Below are 22,141 nucleotides of genomic sequence, written 5' to 3' on the forward strand. Positions count from 1 at the left end.
GACCGGGCTGATTTGCTGTTCCAAGCGTTGGGTGATTGATAGCTCTGTGTCAGCTACTGCTCACTGGAGTTCAGCAGCAGGACAGTAATAACTTATATGCTTTCACATGCAAAGATATGCTGTTTTACAATATACACATAAATTACTTTTTAGTTACATTTCCCCGCACTTCACCGATTATTATTAATAATAGTTTACCTCCCGAGTCTCTACCAGCCAGCTTTTGAAATAGAGCTGCTGCAGAAATTGAATGATAACTTCAAGTTTTAAGGTCAGTATGAGTATGTAGCAGTTATGGAGTAGAAATTCTTTCATCAGAATTTCACACCACAAACAATGTACTGATATTATGTGTATTATATGACTCAATTATGTTGATTTTCTGTTCTGTGTTGTCTGTGCTCAATAAAGTCAGAAGCAGGCTATAGTCACAGGAAAACTGTATACCCTTGGCAGTATGAAATGAGACACAAACCTTGGATAGCAGCGTCAAAGACAACCACTTCAGCCACCTTCGACCTCCAACCAACATCCTATTCTGTACTATATCGTGTTTAGCATTTTGATTTTCCAACTTTGTGTTGCTTTGAACAAAATTGCTACGGTGAGGTCTTTATGTTATATTAAGCCAAGGCATTTAAAGAAACTGTGATGACACACTCTTAATGAAATTGATAGCACAAAATTAAAACAAATTATGGGACTGTAAGGTTTAAATAAGGACAGAACTATTTCACGTTTCACTAAATGGACTCCAACACCCTAAATCAGCTATATAGTTAAAAACCTAAGTCATATTTCTTTGCTATAAAATTGACATGATGTATTTTGAAAATGAACTCCTCCTCAGTTTGAAATAAATCCAAATAACTGTCAATAAAGTGTTAGCTGTAAGTCAGCTCGGCGTACCAAATGGTAGCACACATAGCTGGCCTGGATTCTGCACTGTCGTGATGATGGCAGATCTTTACAGAGGGAAAAAAAAAAAAAGCATTTTAAATCAACCTCTTTCATAATTGGAGCTATCATAACTTTTTTACGGCGGGCACGACACGTTTAATTCCTGTCAAGAGTTTCCTGCCACTTCAGTTCCTCTTTCAAGGTCACGGTATATTTGCACAGTGTGCCCGAGATGGAGGCTGTAATTTTTGCTGATATTATCTTGGAACCCAGGAATATTGTCATATATTACAGTCCATTAATTAAGCTGGCCATCGCTCTATCCGTCCCTCTCCTCTGATCTCTCCCTCTGAAACCCTTCCCTCCTCTATCTCCCTTTTTACCCACTTATCACTTCATACTTTGTCTTATCCCCTTGTTAACTTCCTCCATGACCCCTCTTATATGGCTTCCACTCTTTCTTTTTGCCCTTCTCTGCTCGCGTAATATTTCCCTCTCTGTCTTCCGTCCCTTTCTCCTCATACTTTGTTCTTCTCTTTATCTTTGTACTCTCACTCTTTCATCTCTGTCTGCATTCTCCCATTTGGTTTAATGAACGGGCGGCCTGGTATTAGCACTGACCTTCACAGTTTGGCTCTCTGGGAAAGCTTTGGGTGATGTTAGCCATGTTATTAAACAATAAGATTAGCACTGTGAGGGAGGTTTCTGCAGGCTTATATGTGTGATTGTCGTTAATATACAGTCTTGCCACAGGGGAGGCAGAAAACAGTCACTAGATGTTCATTAAAAAGCAGATAATAACAATCTCATCCCCTTTTCCCAGGGTTACGATGGTTCTCATGTAATTTTCTTTTTTTCTAGAAATGATATTTATTCATTTCTGTTTGACTTTGGAAATGCACCAACATAATTATGGGCTGGAATATTCATTCATACCTCAATTCTGGGGATGCTTTAGCTGCTCATGTCTCTTCCAAAACCAAACACTTAAAGCCTGCCGCGAGCTGAGACATCCAGTCTGGTTAGAGACAGCACTGCGAAAGTCACGATGGATCAACAAAATGTAAATTACAGATGATTATATTCGGGTCTTTGCTGATGTGACAAAAAGTAATGGGGATGAAACGTTCACCATGATGGACTACCTCTGTCAAGCGGGACTCAAGTCTCTGCAAGTTGTCTCTCATAACACAGTGGAAGGAATGGAAACTAGCAGCTGCCTGGATGGGAAATCAATTTGAAGAGCAAGGGTGTAATTTGGGAAAAGGTCAACAGTAATACACAAGTACTGAACTCCATAGTGCATACTGTATGTGGGACATTATGTACTCTGTATTTCTTATTTAGTTTTTAGTTATTTAGAGGGGCATAATTATTAGCTCATTCATGCCTACCCGTTTTTCTCTTCACTTTCTATTTCCTGCATCACTAATATGTTGATTATTCTTATAGTCCCATATTTTACACTTTGTTATTATATATAAGATTAATATATAATATATATATAGATATATATATATAGATATAGATAGATAGATAGATATTATATATGTTGGTTCATTGTTTCAAGTACCAAAAGCCATCGCAGTATAGTTTGACGTCACCTCTCCCATGCTTCTCTTAGGAGCTCTAGAAAGAAAAGGGGGTTTGTGTTGCATTTTACCTCTTAATATTAATAAGCCTTTCCTCTGATTGGCTGACTATCTTTGGAGCGAAGAATGGCCGAGCACAGATTACAGTTGCAGCAGGGACTGTCATGTCAGGCGTGAAAACTAATCTGCTTCTTTAAAGACAAATCAAGTACAAAAGCAAAACTATAAATAACGTTAAAACATTCCAAACCACCAAGTAGGATCTCTTCAGAACAAACGTGAGCTGATTAAGACAGAAATAAGAAACCAGACAAAAAAAACAAAAACTGAAACCTGTCCAGACAAACAGATGAAGCAGAATGCAGTCATTTCTCTCCCACCACTCGCTGTTTTCCTCCCTCTTCACCTACAGATGTTTTTGATCAAAGCAGTGTTATCCAGCTGTCCCGCTCCTTTTCTCTCCTTCACCCTGTAGCTGGCTCTCAGGAATCCTTCTCCCATTCCGCATTTCATGACCTCTCTAATCCAGGCTTGTAAAATATTAACTGCCCTGCTCGCTCTCAACAATTCTTCCTCCCTCCTGTGCTGTCCCCCTTCCCTTCAACCATTCTCCCCTCTTCATCTTTCTACTTCATCTCTCTTCCTCTCCACTTCTTCCTCTCTGTTTATGCTCCCTCTTATCTCCCTTGCTTCCATGTTCCACCCAGAGCACAGACATCTAAAATGTGAAGTATCAATTAACCCCGTTGCCTGCAAATCTTTCTGTCTTCTCCAGTGGCTTCCGCAAGCCAAACGATGATGGCACTGATCAGACTGACACTCACGCACACACTCACACAAACACGACACTGTACATCTACATGTGCGGTTGGGCTGAGATAAGATGGCAGGAAACAGGAAGTTGATTTATTTGAGCGTCGGTGCCCTGACTCATGCTCACACATGCACATAAAGCACACACACACACACACACACACACACACACACACACACAAACACTTACACAGCTGCAGCTGCCTCAGTGCTCACATGAAAGGAGAGGCAAATGCAGAGAGAGAGAGAGAGAGTGAATGTTAATCTCTCTGTGGGAAAGAGAGACAGGAGAGGATAAAGTGATAACTTAATTCCAAGATGTTTGCAGAGGAAGTCTATGTGTGAGAGCGTGTGTGTGGGTGGGTGCAGAAGTGTGTATGTTGGTGCATGCTTCTATCCAAGTTTGTTTTTTGCCGCCCGTGTGGCCTGCGTGAGTGTGTATGTGTGTGTGTGTGGATTATACTGCACACGGGCCGAGCTCCACAGAGCATCTGTATTGGTGTATTAATACGAGCACAACCGTGAAAGTGTCAACGGCAGTTCATTGCGATGCTTATAATGTCATACAGCAGTTAATCGGATCTCTGTCTTATAAATCACTTGGGTGTGGTGGGGGTGGGGGGGTTAGCATTTTGCTGTGTCCGTACCTCACAGAAACATCTGAGGAACCTGCCTTTCCAGCACCACCACATGCTGACTGAGGCAGGAAAAGTATCTGCCGGTGAGAAATTATTCCAAAATGCAGCGGGGGGGAAAAAAATAAAACTAACAAAAAAAAATGTCTGGCTTATCATCTATGCCAACATAGTACATGCACACATCTCACCCGAAAAATTTAAGAATATTATATGAACGTTTATTACTATGGCTGCAAGTCATACTAAGCTTCATCCCTCCCTCAATTATTTTTTGATGAACTGATAAATCATAAAGTCTGGAAAATGTCAGAATGGAGTGAAAAATGCCCCGTGCAGTTTCACAGAACCAGACCCGCTAGTCTAAAATCGATCATTTTCACTGACTGAACTGAAACTGAAACTGAGAGCAGCATCAAATATTCAGCACTGTTCAACACATTTAATCTTTTATTTGTTTTCGTTAAAGGACCCTCATAGTGCGCCCACACAGCTTAGACAAGACACACTTCACGTCCCCCTCAGTTCTCTGCAGGACATCAACTTATCCGTTAATAATTGAACATAAAAGGTTAGAAAACATGTACAAATGGGACGTTTGCAATTTGTAGGTTAATAAGCCAAATATTAATTAACAGTGATTTGTTTTTTTTCTTTTCCTTCATAAACTACTTTTTTTTCACGGCAGACATTTTGGCTTGTCACAGGAGCAAAAGCACAGGTGTTACTAATAACGTTAACAACATCTCTGTTCCATTCAAGTGTGCCGTGAGCCAGCGTGCACGGTACCAGCACCCTGAAACCAAGCGGCTAATTCAGGAATTCAGCTGTCATTAATTGTCTTATTTACAGCCGCACCTCCTCTACTCAGCATATCTTCCTATTAAAAGGGGTCTATTCCCAACATGGCATCACTCAACTCCGAGCTCAACACAAGTCTAAATCACTAAAAACACCTGTTGATCCATTTCCCCTTTACCTAATACACCCGATACATGCACAGATTTAGATGAAAAGTGAAATTACTAACTCTACAAATCCATATAAAACCAAGTACCTACAGGGACTTATCTGTTTGTATGATAGCATCTGTAGGAAACAGGCTTAAATAAGACTTGTTTGTGCCTTGTTTTCATAGCAAATAACCAATGATAGCAACCACAAAGGGAAAATTGATAATACTGTAAATAAACACGCAAAGGCACCAGGGTGGCAGCACCACTTCCACCTTTGAAATGTATTCATCTTTCATCAGGCTTACTCTCATTTCTAAGCATTCTTCATGCACAAGGCTATTTGTGAAAAGAAGTCTGCACATAAAACAACTAGAAAATGAGCAAACCTGTACACAGCGGTCTCGGTTTTCTCTTTGTCCTCCTTGTTCGAAATTCTCTACATTTTTAACCACATCATTAAATCCCAACCTTTTGACTTTTGCTTTTTTTTTTTTTGTAATAAACCCACTTTTGAGCTTGTGGACATTATTTCCAATCAATTATACATGTGTGTGGCTTGAGACTGCTTAATTATATATATATATATAGCTAAACATCTTTACTCACAAGACAATGAGAAGACAAGTGAAGGCCAATGCTTGAGGAGAGGTGGTCAATTAGAGGCCCCTGAGCAACAGCCCAATCAGATCTGAATAACTCATGTGTGATCCCATAAAACATTTGCTTCTCCTGCTTACTCTACTAACACAATACAGAAATTCTGCATTTATGACCCATAGTCTAGCATAGCTAAACTATGGGTCTATAGACATTCGGCTACCAAGGTGCTCCTACTTTAGCATTTTCTAACTGAGTAACTAAGAATGAACTAAATAAAGCTCATTATTCATTATTCAATTTCCTTCTTGGCTAACATTGACCACAGAATAAAGAGTTTGTCTTTCTAAAATCATATAGTCAGATTTGTGCCTGATGGTTGCAACCTGTTAAGGACTTTCGCATTAACAATTTCAGTATTTCACATTATTTAATGATAAAAAAAAAAAAATGAAATTCTACGTGTGAGGGATAAATTGTTAATTAATTAACCTGAAAGCTTGCCGAACAGCATAAAAAAATTAAATTTGGGTATTTCTAAACTGTGAATTCAAACAGGTCAGCACAGGGGTTGAGCTACTTTATTACAAATGTATTGTCAAGTGCGGACTGAATAAAATGCAAGCTTTTAATTAAAAATTTCAATTAAAGTGAAAACACAGTGGGGAAAAAAGGCAGAAAATAAGATTGATTTTGTTTCTGTGTAGCAGTACAAGTCGCTCAGGCAGCGTCAGCGTGTGCAGCCACTGAGTGTTCAAATTTGATCTTCTAAACCTAAACTGATAATTCTCCTGGGCTCTATCTCTGTGTGTCAGCCAATCCAATATTTTACTGTTGGACTTTCAAAAGGCACGGCTCCCCTTAGGCATACAAATGTGATTCACTGATAAATGTGCTATGAGTTACAGCTCGACCGGAGAGCGACACGGTCTGATATGTACATGCCAATGAATCTACAAGGAGAGCTTCACACACACACACACACATACACACACACACACACACACACACACACACACACACAGAGAACTACAGTATTGTCGCAGACAATGACGCAGACATACAGTCATACTAAAACACACATGCCACCATGTGTTGTCACAGACACACCAACACACAGGGAATATAACACTTTTGAGATGGTAAATCAGGATGCAGCACTGAGCTTCAATTTCATTTCATGCCGCCGTTGTGGAGTCAGATCATAACTTGAGCTGGTCATTCGCACCACACGCACATTTGAAACACACGCATGCATGCACGCACAGACAAGTGAGGTCAGAGATGCAGAATAATAGAGCCACACTGTTGCTCAAGTGAGAGGCAGATATTCTGTAAATTGAAACGCATACATGCACACACAGGCTCAAACAGCTGGTGCTCCATAATCAAAATTGATCAGTATTCTAATCTAGTCAAGAAAGTGTGTGTGTGTGTGTGTGTGTGCGTGCGTGTGTGCGTGCGCACAGAATGTGTTTGAGTTGTGTGTGTGGTGGTGTAGAGTTCCTGCTCGTTTCTCTCTTGCTGTTTTATCAAACCCGAGAAGAATTCAAACTTCCCTCCATTTGAACTTTAACACAATTGGACTTTTAAAAGCCTAGTATGTTCTTTTTCCTGGAAAACCAATAAAAGTGGTGGCGGCAGAAGGATCACAAGTCACCGTACCTTCAAAATCTAAAAGGCTATTTGCTATTGATTCTGAACATACGCAATTCAAAGATGTAGACCATTAAAGTAGCTGATATGATACGACCACATATATATGTTATATATTGTGTATCTCCCTCAGTCTGCATGTCGAAGTGTCGAAGAAACAGAACCCCAGATTTTTGGGGCTGTCCCATCCATGTGTGAGCGCACATGAATGGTTAGCTCTTAAAACAGATGAGCAGTTGCATGGCAGCCAAGCCATCACTCTATGAATGTGTGTATGAGATATATAGAGTGGATGCACCTTGGGCAGTCAATTGCCCAATTTACAATGGACCATATAAATCACACATGCTGCATCTGATTATTTGAAGCATTTCCTTCAGTTCAGTTTAGCCAACTTCTTCCTCCAAGTCAGTGTCCTCACTTCATCAACAGACCTTTGCTGATGCCACAGTGGACAGGTATAACAGTGTACTGCCCAGTGGCACTCTGTGTTTGAACAGGTAATTCTAGCAGTGTTTAATCAGCCAATCAAACAGTGGGGCTACTTATTCTCATGAATATTCTCTCTGACACTTGGCTGATGGTCGTTTGATCTTTTTGGTTGAATTACAGTTAATGGAGGATGAAAATGATTAAGCTGATAAATTTATGAGTGTCCTGTTCACGTGATTCTCTGAGTGTCCGTTGTGTCTCTTGTTTTAAATGGTCATTGTCAGCTTGTGTATATATATATTACTTGTGTGTTAAGGTTTGTGTTGTGGCTCATCACTTATGTCAGGTTAGTAAACAGCCCATGGACCCATATATTAAATTGATTGCCCTTGAGTTTGTGTGTGTGTGTGTGTGTGTGTGTGTGTGTGTGTATGTGTGTGTCTTCATTATTTTTTAAATAGCTTCTGGACAGAGATGTGTGCTTGTAAAGCCCTGCAGATCTCAGCACCACTGACCTCACAACATGACAATATGTTGGCTCTTTATGGTTCTGCTCTGGGAAAACATCGCAGTGCTGCATACGAACTACAGTGCCTAGGTGACCTGCAGCATCCTACTATGAATAACAAAAGTTCAACTTTCCTGTAAGAGTGAAAAACTAGTATCATCTACCCCGGTAACCTCTTGAGCTACTGTGTTTTCTAGAACACAACATATATTTACTGTTTTACTTGGGCTACATGCAGGTCATCATCCTCAAATTTGAGTTATTACTTTTTAAGAGGTAAGAAATATCAAATGAAATTAAAGTACATTTGCAGTCCAATGTTGGACGTCACTGCCTTCAAAAAAGAAGAAAGAAAAAGTCATGCGAGATAAAAATCCCTCAGCCATGTCATTGTTTATCTCCTGTGTTTAATTGTTATTTTATCACCGGCACAACTCACTTGACTTCTTTATTGTGGCGCACAAAACTTCTAAATTTGAAAATAACTGAAGTTATCTGATCCGCTTTGCCTCTAGGAGGGTCATGGCCTTGTTTATGCATGAAGGATCCTGCCAATTCAACATAAATAAGTAATAATAAAATAAAAACAGCACAGCGAGAAGCTTCATGAAGGACACTGATGATTCTTATTCTCATTTGGTAGAGAATAACAGTGTTCTAACGCTGCTTACAACACACTGCGTATTACCAAGAGATCAATAGTACTTGAGCTGAATGTCATTATGGTTATTAGGCCTGCTTGTCTGTATGCTGATGAGGCATGAGGGCATTATGCAGAGTGGTGTGGGAGCCTGTGCATATGTGTGAGCAAGTACACAAGTGTATTTGGAAGTGTATCTACTTGTGTTCCCACCGTTGCTATAGGGTGTATTATGCATGTGTGCTATGTGCGCAGAATACTCATGATGAGTGATATAGCACTGATTAATGCTGAACTTTCACTAAGATTCAGTGGTAGTAGGAGGAAGTAGTTTCAAGGTGAGAGAAAGTGATGGAGAGGGGAGAGAAAAGGGTGAGCAGAGAGATATACAGCGTAAGAACAAGATAAGGAAAACACAGTGAGAATAACTTACAGAAGGCTAGACACAGGTAAGCAGGAAATGGTTGCTACAGCAGAGGCAGTACTATGTGATGTCACTCCTATCTCAGCCAATATATTGGTCTTGTTCATTTAGATTCCCTGAACCCAGTTAGGTTACACACAAATCACAACATTTAAATTAAAGGATGAGGTTGGAAATATTCTATACTTTTCTCATTGCCAACAAATCCCATAAAAAGGACCAAAATCAACAATGAAATGCTGCTAGTATTGCCCACACAGCCAAAGCCTGATGAAGCTTATTTCAGCTCCATTGTTGTCCAAAAAACTATTGAAAATATATCATACCAACCCTCAGCTGAAAATATTCCCTGATTAATGCACTATTTACTCCTCTTTGAGTAATGGTTGGTTAATAAAAAATAAAATAAAATAAAAACTACAACTGTGTTTGGAAATTACTTTGCTATTTATAAAAATGAAACTGTACATTTATCTGTTCTCAAAGATTCACATTTTCAGGGGAAACAAATGGGTCTGGGCTGAGAGCCACAGGCAAGGGAGGAAAGTTAAAGTCAGAGACCAACTAATGCAGTTTTGGTTTTGAATGTTTCATGCATATTTCAACATTTACAATAACCTTTAAGTGATTTACAAAACATGCTCAACGTAACTTTTGGCACGTCATGCGTTATCTTCAGGGCTAGTAGTTACTGCTCAAGGGTTGTTATCTGATCCTTAGTCCATTATGTTTACATTCCAACTTAAGGACCTCTCCTTCAATGCTGGATGTTAATGTGTCTTCAACCAACTGTCAATATAGGAGAGAGAAAAAAAAAGCACAAAGATGCTGAACTGTGGAAGGAAGCGAAGGACAGACTGGGTGGGAAAGACGAGAACAGGAGAACTTAAAGTTCAAAGCAGGATATGCATAGAGGCAGATGGCAGGGAGGGAAGTAAGGAGACGGGTGTAGGACGCGAGATAAAGATACAGACTGACTGCCGGAGAGAGTGAGTTGAGGACGAGAGCGATATGTCAGGAGAAAGACTAGAAGTTAAAGGGAGAGGACGGAAAGGAAACACAAGAGAGAGAGAGAAAGGGAGAAGGGAGCGAAGGTGAGAGAGATGAATGGATATTGGAAAGGACAGAGGTAGAGAAAGAGTGATGTAACCTGAGAAGATAAGAAGGATGGATGAGGGGGCAAGAGAGAAGGTCAAAGAGGACGTTCACAGGAGAACGCTTCAGAAGGGTAATTTCAGCAAAATATTCTGAGCTTTTGTTGTTGTTTCTAAATTCTCCTCACTGATGAAATCACTGGAAGAGGATTATAATTTCCCTCTCCTCCTTTGAGCAGCTTAATGCCACCTAAAGGCAGTCAAAGGAATTTTAGGCAGGATCTCGGTTATTAAAGTTTTGAATGAGATGTTCTCTCCCTTTGGTAAATAAAATAGATTTAATAGCACTCCACAACACTGACTGATTTACAAGTATGCCAGGGATGCGTTCCTCTTGTCTTTCTCTTCACATAAAGCACAAGGACACCCATGTCATTATCAAAGTTAACATCAAAGTCAAACTCTATGGTTTTGGCTAAGATGGAGATGACTTTTTATGTAAATAAAGTCACACATCCCATTCAGAGTTCAAAGGAAAAAAGGCATTTCTTGCCACTCGCATGCATATGCATGCACATGGGAAACGGGGTGAGGAAGCATGGAGATAACTGGGATGGACAGGAGGGCAAAAAGACAGCGCGGAGAGAAGGGTATGTAAAGGAAGACACACAGTGTGAGAGTAATGTTAATGGGGACGGGGATTTCGTCCTGCTGAATATAGATGGCTCCAGTATGGGACATGAAATATATATGAAACACAAGGTTGACATCTGTATCAGCTGTGTTAAGAGGCATGTCTGAGGAAGCTAGCTTGAGTGAAAGAGAGCGGAATGAGAGGCACCGTGGTGAGAAAGAAAGGAGGGAGGGGGCAGACAGACAATGGGAAAGCCGGGACAGTGACATCAGAGTAAAACAAAGCTCTTGACAGCATTTGATCCCAGGCCAATGGGGGCAGCCCCCCTCCCCCCTTCTTTTTCTTTATAGGCAAGGGCTTTTCCAAAGATGGAGATCAATATTTTATTGTTGTTTCTTGTTGTGCTGCTGATCCTCATCCTTAAGTGTTAATCTGAGGTCTTCACTCCGTGTGGTCATGACAGGGCCCGTGGGACTTGTAAACAGAGCAGGGCTACTAACCCCAGTGTCCTGACTAAAACTCCCATTAGGCTTACATATACCCTTTAGCCCCCGGGGTCACGGTCTCTACAACTTTTCTGAACCCATGGACAAAGGCAGTGTTGGTGTCAGTAGCGAGGTCATTAATAGGAGGATAAAAGCAACTCGGACAGGTCTCAGTTGTTTTTTTGTTTTTTTTTCCCCCTCCCCGTTTTTAACAGAAAACATAGCTATAGTTCTTCTTCCCAACGTCCTGGGTGAAAAGAAATCTGACTCTCTCTCTGGAACAAAGTGACTTTCTTTTCTCATTCTTCACTCACTATGAAAGATTTGCAATATTTGGAAGAAATTAGATCAGAACTATTTATGACCTGTACAAAAGTAGTAAAATGTTTTTCCCTCGTCCTTCCCTGCCACTACACGTAAAGCGGTAAAGCAATGCTTGTAGGTGGATAGTAATAAATAATCCAAAATTGTTTGAAAAAGATCACATTCAACTATGAGCCAAATAATAATATTTCCATTTCTCCATGTTCAGTTTATTAAATCAGTTGAAAACTCTTATCAAATAATAGGTTGTACCTTTGCTGCTCTACTTCTTGTTGCTAGGAACCAGCATGACAGAATAAGCAGGAATGGACCCACAGAATATTTAGCTGGGTCTATATGCTGTTATGATTATAAAGACTTTGACTATCTGCTTCCAGCTGCTAGGAGCCTGTATGCACACACAGGTGGTCATTATACCACGCAAATATTTCACTCATTATTAGCCGTAGATATCACTCACACTTTATCTTTATCTTTGTTTCCAGTCGCTAGGAACCAGTATGAGCGAATGGGCAGTGATGTCACCATGCAGTGCGGCACCCTGGACAATGACGCATCGGTGTCATGGAAGGTGAACGGGACGGACGTGAAGGCCCAGCATCATCTAGAGGGTCCCAGACTGATGCTGAACGAAGTGGACCTGGGCCACAATGGACTCTACAGCTGCTTTCAGAACCCACACGGAGAGAGACGCGACACCATCTACCTCCACATCGGCAGTGAGTAGCCAGACAATGGCCCGCCGAATATTATTTCAAATATAACTTGATGAATCATTAATCATCCCAAAGGGGACGCTGGGTCATTGCAGCAGTAAAGAGTGGAAGGAAAAAGCAGAATAGAAATTACCACAATGCAATTACAACTCCAAAAAAAGGTATGAATTAATAATGAGAACTTTTATGACTTTAAGCTTGTATGCATTGTGGGAGTTATGCTATGACTTAAAAGACATTGCACCATACTGGCAAAGTATAATCTAACTTTAGAAATACATCTCCTCTTAGCATGTTATTCATGCATTATCACGTCATCACAGCAGAATGGTTGCAAAGAAAGCTGAGACTTTGACAACTGATTTAATTTATAGTGTAAATGGCATGCATGTCCACTTTCATTAGACGTGAAAACAGGTGTGATTTTACACTGCTTTCACTTGATATTGGAAATCCTGGCTCCACTTGGTTATTTTCAACATAAAATTGTAACTTTTTTAGAACAGTTAAAGAATTGCAGAATTACTTTGACATTGTTGTGGCTCGAGGTAATAGATACTAATTCTGCTAGCAGTTGTTGAGTTCGCTAGCTTGAGAGGTGGGGACGTGATTGGCTGAAGGGTGAGATGGGCACTTTCAATGAAAGTAACATTATTGAATAAAAAGTGACATTTGTGGGAAATAAAATGACTGTTACAAACACAAATTAATCAGTTTTAGTGAATGTAAATGTTTGTATGTCAATTTATTTCACACTAAACACTTTGGATCTCTCTATACAAGTGACATTGAATTATAGTCACCTTTACATATTTCAGCTGCATGCACAGTAAAACAGTTTGGCTAATTGGCAATTTTAATAGTCATTTAACTTTTAGATGTGTGTATAAAGCTCGAGTTGTCATGAGACCTTACAGTAGAGACCCGCAGCTAGCTGACAAGCTCTAATGATTAGTTGTTAAAATGACATTTGGTCATTTTGCAGTTATGGTGGTGCATTTTAATAATCATACAAAAGCCAAATGAGTGTCAATTTAACGGCATGTCACAGCAGCTTGTGAGTTGGCAATGGGCTCCTTTGAGATCCATTATTCTGTCGGTGAAGGTTTCATACACTGCATAATAATAATGGTGTTGAGATAGGATAGACTTGTAAATGACAAGTACCCCTGAGGATAATTGGAATGAAAACACCTTTGTTAAATGCGGTATTTAGCTAAAGTTAAAACCTTTATTCATGCGAGGATTAACTTTTTAAACTGACAGAGAGCAATCCTTATTTGGGCTTTATTTAAAGGCTTACTTAAGATAATATTAATTTAATACTTGCTTTTACATCAGTTGTAACAGAATGAATGCAACACATTGTATATTATTACTGTTATGAATTAGGACTTACATTACACATTGTTCTTATGTTCAAGGAATCCGCTCTATAAAGTCAAGTAAGCACTATTGGTTTATGTAGGCCTAGGGCCAAACCAGAGTGTGTTTTCAATTTTATTTACATTACATCCACTAATACCTGCCTCTTCTAATCTGCACCTCAACCTCCCCCTTTCTCCAATGTTTAGCTGTTTGAATATATCTGTCACTGCAGTAATACTTCATGATTGATGGCAGCCCGTCTGTCCTTAAATGACACAGTAGGAAACATTTCCTAGTCAACAGTGAATGCAAGTTTTCTTTTTACATTTTTAAAAGAAGTAATGCACTTTTGAATTATTTCTGCCAGCCAGCATCTCCTCACATTGTAAGTGATCAACTTCCATCCCCCTCCATTTAAGACTGTTGGGTAGTATAAGGAAGAGGAAACGTTTTAAACTGATTCTCCACAGGAATTATACTGCAGCTGCGAGCTGGCTAGTAAGTAAAATTAGATATCGCTTTGGCATCAGTCATGGCAGGTCACTTCAAAAACAGCCTGATACACTGCAGAAGAAACACCTTGTGTGATTCATCACTCCCACGGCTTTGAAAAATGTGAATTAATACCTGCTTTCTTCTCTCTGACACTTAATAATAATATAGAGAGGTGACCTCAGGTCTAAATTGGAGAAAGATAGATTGAATGAACAGTAGATTGGTCTTGTTGACTCGCCATGCTGAAAATGTTACCACTCACTGTACTATTAATCCAATACACAAAATAAATGGTGCTATTTAAAGGTCCAGTGTTTAGGGGTCTATATGGCAGAAATGGAATAACTATGTTTTTATTTGTGTAGAATCACCTGAAAATAAGAACGCTTGTGTTTCAAGTTTTTTGCGCATTTTGCAACTACCATTGGTCGTGAAGTGCCAGATGCCACTAATTTTCACACACTGTTTCTTTAGTATAAACAATAAAACAGCAATAACACTTTTTTTGTAAAAGTGGTCTCCATCATCTAAATATTCCATCCACTTGTCAACAGGACGGATAGAAAGCCAAGCTCACCACACATCAAGTTTTCATTCCAAGCCTGATGTTAAACGCAACATTTCCATGCAAGTGTTTGATGAATGAGACTGTATGTGAGTGTGACAGTTTGGTTAATCATATCGGCAATGATGAATTACTGAATGCTGAAATAATACTGAATTAATGAAAGTTTTATGTTATGGTAGATTATGTCAGCAGGGTGAATGATGCGATGCATAAACAGACCAGAATGTGTGTGCGTGTGTGAGAGAGACAGAGATGGAGAGATGTATACCTCAGGTCTGTGTGCAGGCTCGTGCATGTGTTTCTTTTCACCAGGGGTAATTTTCTGCATCATAATAGCACTTCGGTGGTCCCAAATAGTGTGTGTGTGTGTGTGTGTGTGTATGTGTGTGTATGAGAGCGAGAGAGAAACAGAGTAACGTTGTGTAAGTATTCATCAGGGGTCAATTACAAGTTTGTGAGAACAATACCTTAGTGGTGTAGCCTGGTTGTGAATATAATTACCTTGATAACAGTTGGTAATTTTATGACACATTCAAGGCACACACCGGGGCAACATCGACTTTAATTCTGCCTTTCAAAACTACAGAAACTCGGATCGTCATCTCACATCCTTCCTTATTGTCTCCCATCTATCACACTTTCTCGCATTGTCTGTTTTTTTTTTCCCAGTTTCAGCTTTTTAAATCTGTTATCACTTTATCTGCCCAGCTGTTTCCTGCTATTTCTGGGCGTTTTTCCCCCTCTGTCTTTTGCTCTATTTTTATCTTCCATTTTCATTATGTTAACTGTCATCTACAAAACTTTAAAATGTTGTGCAGTTACAGTGATAATGGCTTCATGACAGGCTACACTTGTTATGATTACCATCATGTTGATAGTTTGATTTTATGCAGCGTTTATTACTTACACCAGGGGCTTGTTATGTTTTACACAGAAGTGTTATCAGGAGAACGGCACAGAACCATCTGTCTATGCCTTTTTAAATTTTCTCCTTCACTCTTTGTCTCTCTTTTCCCAAAACTTTGTGATTATCTCTCATCTTTCTTATCTTCTCTGTGTGTTTATTCTCTTCCTTCCCTACACCCATTCCTTTTTTTCTTCGTGTCTCACTCTCTCAACATCATTCTCCTGATCCTCCATACATCCTCCCCACCCCCCTCCGTCGCTCTCTGTCTCTGTGTTTTGGCTTGTAGTTTGTGGCGGCATCTGTTAGCTGTGTGTTTACACTGGTTCGCATTAAGAACAGAGCGCGTCATACTATGACCCTGAACCCGTCTGTGTGTATGTGCCTTCTCCACCTTCACACCAATTTTATGGAGCTTTTGTGATCTTTCTCCAGGAGTGTGTCAACACAATGTCAGCACAAGGAGACCGCAGTTGTGTGTGTGTGTGTGTGTTGACTATTTTTATGTGAAAGTTTACTGCTGCTGTGATGTCTGTTTCTCTTCCTCCTTGCTTTATTTCCTGCTGTATAGCTGTAGGATGTTTACATTCTGTCTGTCACGTTGGATACATACAGAGCTACAGTTACTTAAAGAGACTACAAAAGATGTGCATAAATATCAGATTAAGTGTGTGTGTTTGTGTGTGTGGGGGGTGGGGGTGTGTACATTATGGGGATAGATGAAAATGAGTACTTATGTCCTGCGCGTATGTTGAGCTGAAACACACATGGCAGGATGTTATTGCCCCATGGTGTTTAAAAAGGTTCCTGTCTCATCTGTAAACAAACACACACACACACATACAGACACACAACAGCACCAGGCACTACTCTATGACATCTTTAGACACTCTATTCAAAGCGAAGTGGTGTACAATGGTAGAGAGGGATGAAGTGACATACTGATGGAGAAAAATGGACTGGCATGGACAGTAAACGTTTATAATAATTTAATAAGCAGGAGGTCATAAAACTTGAAAACCTCTTTGGTGAAATACTTCCTTTGCTATCACAATAGGGAAGTTATTGCTGCCCTGCCCTTTTCTGGCTTTGTCCATTTTTCTATGTATTGCTGTCTTCAATGGCCGTCAGCTGAACAATTTATAGTGTCACAATACGAGCTGCACCCACCCAGCTATTCAGTTGTTTTAGCCTCCCAGCTAACACAGTGTCGACTGCAGTGGGTCATATATCCAGCCTGGTATATCAGCTTGGTGTCACAGTCAGCCTATGAGGCTAACAGCCAGTCAATTTGCAGTCCTATTTTACCAATACAAATACAAGTCAGTTCAGCTCAGCGTTAAAAGATAATCACGATTAACAGGGCCCCTGAGCTGGTGTAATTTTCAGAAAAAGGAAAAATGGAGGTTGATATTAAATTGATGTTTGAAGTAAAAAAATACTGATGCTATGAAACTGATATTGCAACCTCCTCCTCCTCCATGGTAACCATCCCCCCTGAATGCAATGACTTGGTGCAGAGCTGTGAAATAGCGATGGCCCTCCAAACATCAGGTCATGCATATCTAAAAGCTCTGTCGCTGATCACTTCCCATCTTTAGAGCTCATTAGCCAGTCACTCAGCCTGTGAGCTGACACTAGGCTAAGTCTTTTTTTTTTTTTTTTTTTTCTCCTCAACTTCTTGACAGATAATTCATGGGGCTCTCTAGACGGAGCCCTCCCATTACTGTAATGACAAGATTTTAAACATCTATAATGAAGAAAAACATTTATATTGTGAGCAAGAGTCTGTTTAGTAATGAATTTATGCCATAAATCATCACACAAGAAAAGAGGGTTCGAGGTTTGGCATTGACTCAGTCTCGTAAACAAATCCTGTCTGAGCCGTTCTCGGATCAGAGCAGTGCCATTATGTAAACTCAGTTGCGGTGTAGACTTTTTGATAACACAAGTCTGAACTGCCAGTGTTGTGTGTGTGTGTGTGGGTTGACTTGTGAGGTCACATCCATTTGGCTTAAGGTGCGTGTGTGTCTGTACACTTGTGGTTAGGACTGAAAACCCTTAGAAAAAGTAAAAGCTCTTTCTTTTGCCCTTGCTTCCTCCTTGGAAATTCTTCAGTCTTACAGTCTCTGTCTGGCTTAAACAAAGAAAGAAAGTGAAGTTTCCTGTGTTTCAGCGCTATACATCAATGACATAACAGATATACAGCATGACAGGGTATACATTTGTTTTTGAGATGTACACAAACTGAAATACACAAGGATAGCTTACATTTGAGGTGACATATGTTCACTCCCTGGAGCCTCATGCTACCTTTAATTAACTAATATACATGTAGCCTTCACACTTATCTTAACCCAAGGATATGATTTGAGTAAAATTAAATTAGGTAAAATAATTAAGTTCATATCTAGGTAGTCCGTTCCTGCTCAGTTGGTTTATCCCCAGATGTATCCTATAAAAGGCCCCAAACACACACACACACACACACACACACACACACACACACTGACTGCTCGACTTCAGTCTCACTGTGGATGAGATGAAGGAGGAGTGAGTTCCCTTGTTAGATTGAGGCACATCTCTTACCCTCAGGCAACTTATTTCCACACATACACACACACACTCACATACTCACATACCAGTGCCAATTGGTATCCATTTTCTTTCCCTGGACAGCTTGTTTTTGTGTGTATCCCTTCACACACAAGCACACACACTCAGGGGACCCGTGCTACATCGCTGGGTAATGGAATTGTCTTGTCTTGTTGCAGACAGATCGCTATGGAGGAGGGTGAATACATAGAGCACCGTTTCCTCTGGGACTTCCTGTTTAAACTAGGAAGTATTTGCCCCAGCATGTAAGGCCACTGCTAGAACTACTCAGCTTCCATTTTAATTACTTTCCTCGCTTGTCCCACTACACGGTCAATCATAATAAACAGAAAATACCTGCATGGAGGATTTACACAGCCTTAGAATTTAATTCAACAGTTTGTCAACCTCAGCTCGGCTCTTGGGTCTCGTTGCTGTCAGCAAGATAAGCAGTCCAGTCTGCTGAAACTTTGTAAAATGAGTATCTTAAAGTCTAAAAAATTCAAATGCGTGTTCCAAGAGTAGGACCTGGATAACTGACAAATAGAAACAGATAATACTTTTAATCTGAAATAGCCTGACTCATGAAACTTTGATGACAACCTGGTAGAAACGATGTCTCTAAGTTTTGGCACTGCTACTTAATGTTTCAGATTTAAAAAGAAGGAAAGTGATCTCACATCTTGCCTCTTTTATCCCGAGGAAGGCGAGGGCTGCCAAACCACTCATCTGTAGACGAAAAAATACAGAGTCAGAGTTTCAGATTTAAACTTATTTCATAATAATATCTGTAATTCATAAGGTTTGAGGACTTTTGCGCAGGTCTGCAGTACTATCGAATGTCCTTGAGCAAGGGCGCCAGTGTCTACCTCTCAAGAGGAATTGTACTTTAGCTGACCTCTGACTTCTTAAGAAAAAATATGACTTTCTAGCAGGAATCAATAAGGCATAAACTGAACTTTTTGTCTGGAAGACTTCATGAGAATTTAATGCCAATAGCACATCTTGGTTGTCCAGTTTTTTCCACGCTGACAGTCTTCCGTCTTTTAGGTGTTGTACTAAACATCTAAATATTCATTCTTGCCACTGCATGTCCCTCCCTTCCTTTAATTCTCCTTCCATAACCGTCTCTCCTCTTTCGTTACGCTGCATATCGCCAATTTCTTGCCTCTCCATTTTTTGCTCTATTTGCAGGACAACAGCAACTCCCATCACTTTATTGTAGGAGACAGCCATAACAAATGGGAAATGGGCCCGGTTTAGGAAGTCACTGGGAAGCCATGAGGGAAACTCAAACATTTTTTTTTTTTAAAAAAGAGTCATTGTGTGCTTTGGCGTCTTGGTATCCGTTGGGTATCAGGAGTAATTTGGCAAGAAAGATTGTTTTCCCTTTCCTTTCTCTCAATGCTACCGTTTCAAAGACAGTGTGGCGAAAAAATCGTTAGCGGCATCGAGGCCTGAAGGAAATACTGCTGTCTTGCTTTTGATAATATTGGATAGTTTGTCCATCCAGAATTTGAAAGTTTATGCATTTATGTGTCAGATTTGCTCACATTTTCTGTGGACTGTAAAGGAGCACACATACACACAAGGTAGATCCAAAATAGAATTGTAAAAGCTTTGAAGCTCAGCCAAGGTCTCAAGACTCAAGTCCAGTTTTCTGGTGCGTATTTCTCTCCTTCTTTTACATCATTTTTCACTTTACCCCTCCACCACTCTTTTCATCCATCACTCTCACCCATGTGTCATTTTTTTCTTAAAATTCTGTCCCCAGACCGCTTAGTTTCCATCTCACTCTGTTTCCTTCTTTTTCCTCCACTAATCCTCTTATACCATCCCCTAGTCTATTCCATATCACTCATTACTTTCTCCTTTTCTTGTCATCTTTCTCTTTGGTGTATATAAGCTTTTCTTGAAAGTCTCATATTGTAGCGTTGCACTCTGTTACACTGATGCGTTTTCGGCTGCCCACACTGCATCATGTATGTTACTGTGTATGCATTGTGTGGCTGTAATCTCCATGTAGAGTGCAAATGAACACAATCTGTTGAATACTAATCATTCAGTGTTATCTTGTGGCTGCAGAGGGAGGTCAGGATTCTTTGTAAACAAAAAGCAAAGATAGGTTAGAGGAAGAAGCGAAAGCTGCAATGCAAAACTGTATAAATCCGTAGTTAATAACTGGGCCCTAGAGATCAGGTTGCTTTGGTGTAGTGAAAGTCTCCTCAAGAAGAATCTGAAGTGGAGGGAGACTAAGTTAGATGAAGCACAGCTAGAGACAGAGGAGCTTAGTTAAGGAACAGGAGCCTAACACAGGAAATAGTGCAGATAGAAAGCAGGATTTAGGATCTTTGTGAGGATTTAGCGAAAAATGAAATCTTGCATGCAGTGATGAGAAAAGCCAAAATAGGTGCTGTGCTTTCTCTGATAGAGAAATATGAACTATGGAAAGAAGTCTGACTAAACACAGCTGTGATGGCTTTATCTGCTTTTATTTTAAACTAAAAGAAGATAAGAGAAAACCACACAGTTAACATGCAGTAATAATGTAGGTATCCTAAAAAAACATAGTGCTGAAATACATCTCATATAAATCTTTAGTGTCTTAGTTTTTCTGTGGGACATACTGTTGACCTGCTGTCTCCCCCTAAAGATCCCCTGCCCTCTATAAAGAAGACAAAAATATATTTTTTATAGGGAGGGATGGAGTGGAAAAGGTTTTTCTTGCTTGCTCTTGAGAATGTTTGCATATCTACCCCTCAGGGCCAGGGCGTATAGCTTTTTGTGTCTGCTTGACTGTGAGACTGAAGTTGAGACATGGACAACCTTGCACATTCTGCGAAGAGCCCACGTCCGTGTCAAAAACATGAGGCTCATGGTTGTATTTTTTTTCGGCGCCATTAATGCCACCTGGAGCAAACTTTTAGCGGCTGAACCTAAGCAGCTGGAGCATCACTTCTAGTCGTCTAATATGCTGCTCCTTGCACCAATTAAATCTGCAATGCTCCGGCTCTGTTCCACTTAAATGCTCTGCATGAAACAAAACCGTCGAAGTATATCTGGTAATTGGTGGTGTAGGATGAGTGTGTTGTGGCCATCCTAAACCTTCTTCTTCTGTTCCCTTTTACTAATCCCACACCTTCTCTCTCACTTCCTGTCTCAACCTTCATAGTCTTCTTCTGTTTCTTCTTATTTTTCTGATCCTTTCTCTTTTTCCTGTCATCTCTGCACACCCTGCTTGATTAAAAAAAAGGATCAATAGATTGAAGTGAGCAATGGTTTTATTGTGTTTTCTTTCTGTTTCTCTCTCTCTGTTTCTTATCCTGTGTCTCTCACCCTTTCTCACTCTAATTACCTATCCAGAGGTAGAGGAATAACCCAGCTGACTGTATTATTATCTTGTCTCCTCTGTTCGCTCCACTTTTCTTCAGTTGACATGCAGCAAAACAGAAATATCTGTGCTGTGTGTGTGTGTTGTATATGTCGGTTGTGTATGGAGGTGTTGGTGCTTGTGGGCGCCTCTTTCTGTGTGCTTCATATTAATTTGTCACTCTGTCTTTGTGGCTTTGTGTGTACACATCTTTGTTAATGCCAAAATTCACAGCTGCATTTTTGTGTGTACACAAAAATGTGCAATTGTGTGTCTGTGCGCATCAGCGCCTGTCACTGTGTGTTTTGTTCGTGTGCCAAGAAGGTAAAGGCCTGTTCCCTCTTGATTAGTGTCCAGCGAAATAGAAATTTCTGGGCTGTCTCTGCCCTTTTTACAATTTTGTCTGTGTGTGTGTGTGTGTGTGTGTGTGTGTGT

The 22,141-nt window shown here is 40.1% G+C and overlaps 1 protein-coding gene across 6 annotated transcripts in view; it reads left to right on the plus strand.

Annotated features, from left to right (window-relative positions):
* cntfr (ciliary neurotrophic factor receptor) overlaps positions 1–22,141 on the plus strand; it is a 213,475-nt gene that overhangs the window by 111,706 nt on the left and 79,628 nt on the right. For all 6 annotated transcript variants that reach the window (XM_027278571.1, XM_027278569.1, XM_027278567.1 and 3 more), the window contains one exon: positions 12,176–12,409. In XM_027278571.1, coding sequence (XP_027134372.1) covers positions 12,176–12,409 — 234 coding nt within the window. The remainder of the gene's footprint in view (positions 1–12,175; positions 12,410–22,141) is intronic.

Source organism: Larimichthys crocea, chromosome IV (genome assembly GCF_000972845.2).
Source record: "Larimichthys crocea isolate SSNF chromosome IV, L_crocea_2.0, whole genome shotgun sequence".
Taxonomy (NCBI): Eukaryota; Metazoa; Chordata; class Actinopteri; family Sciaenidae; genus Larimichthys; species Larimichthys crocea.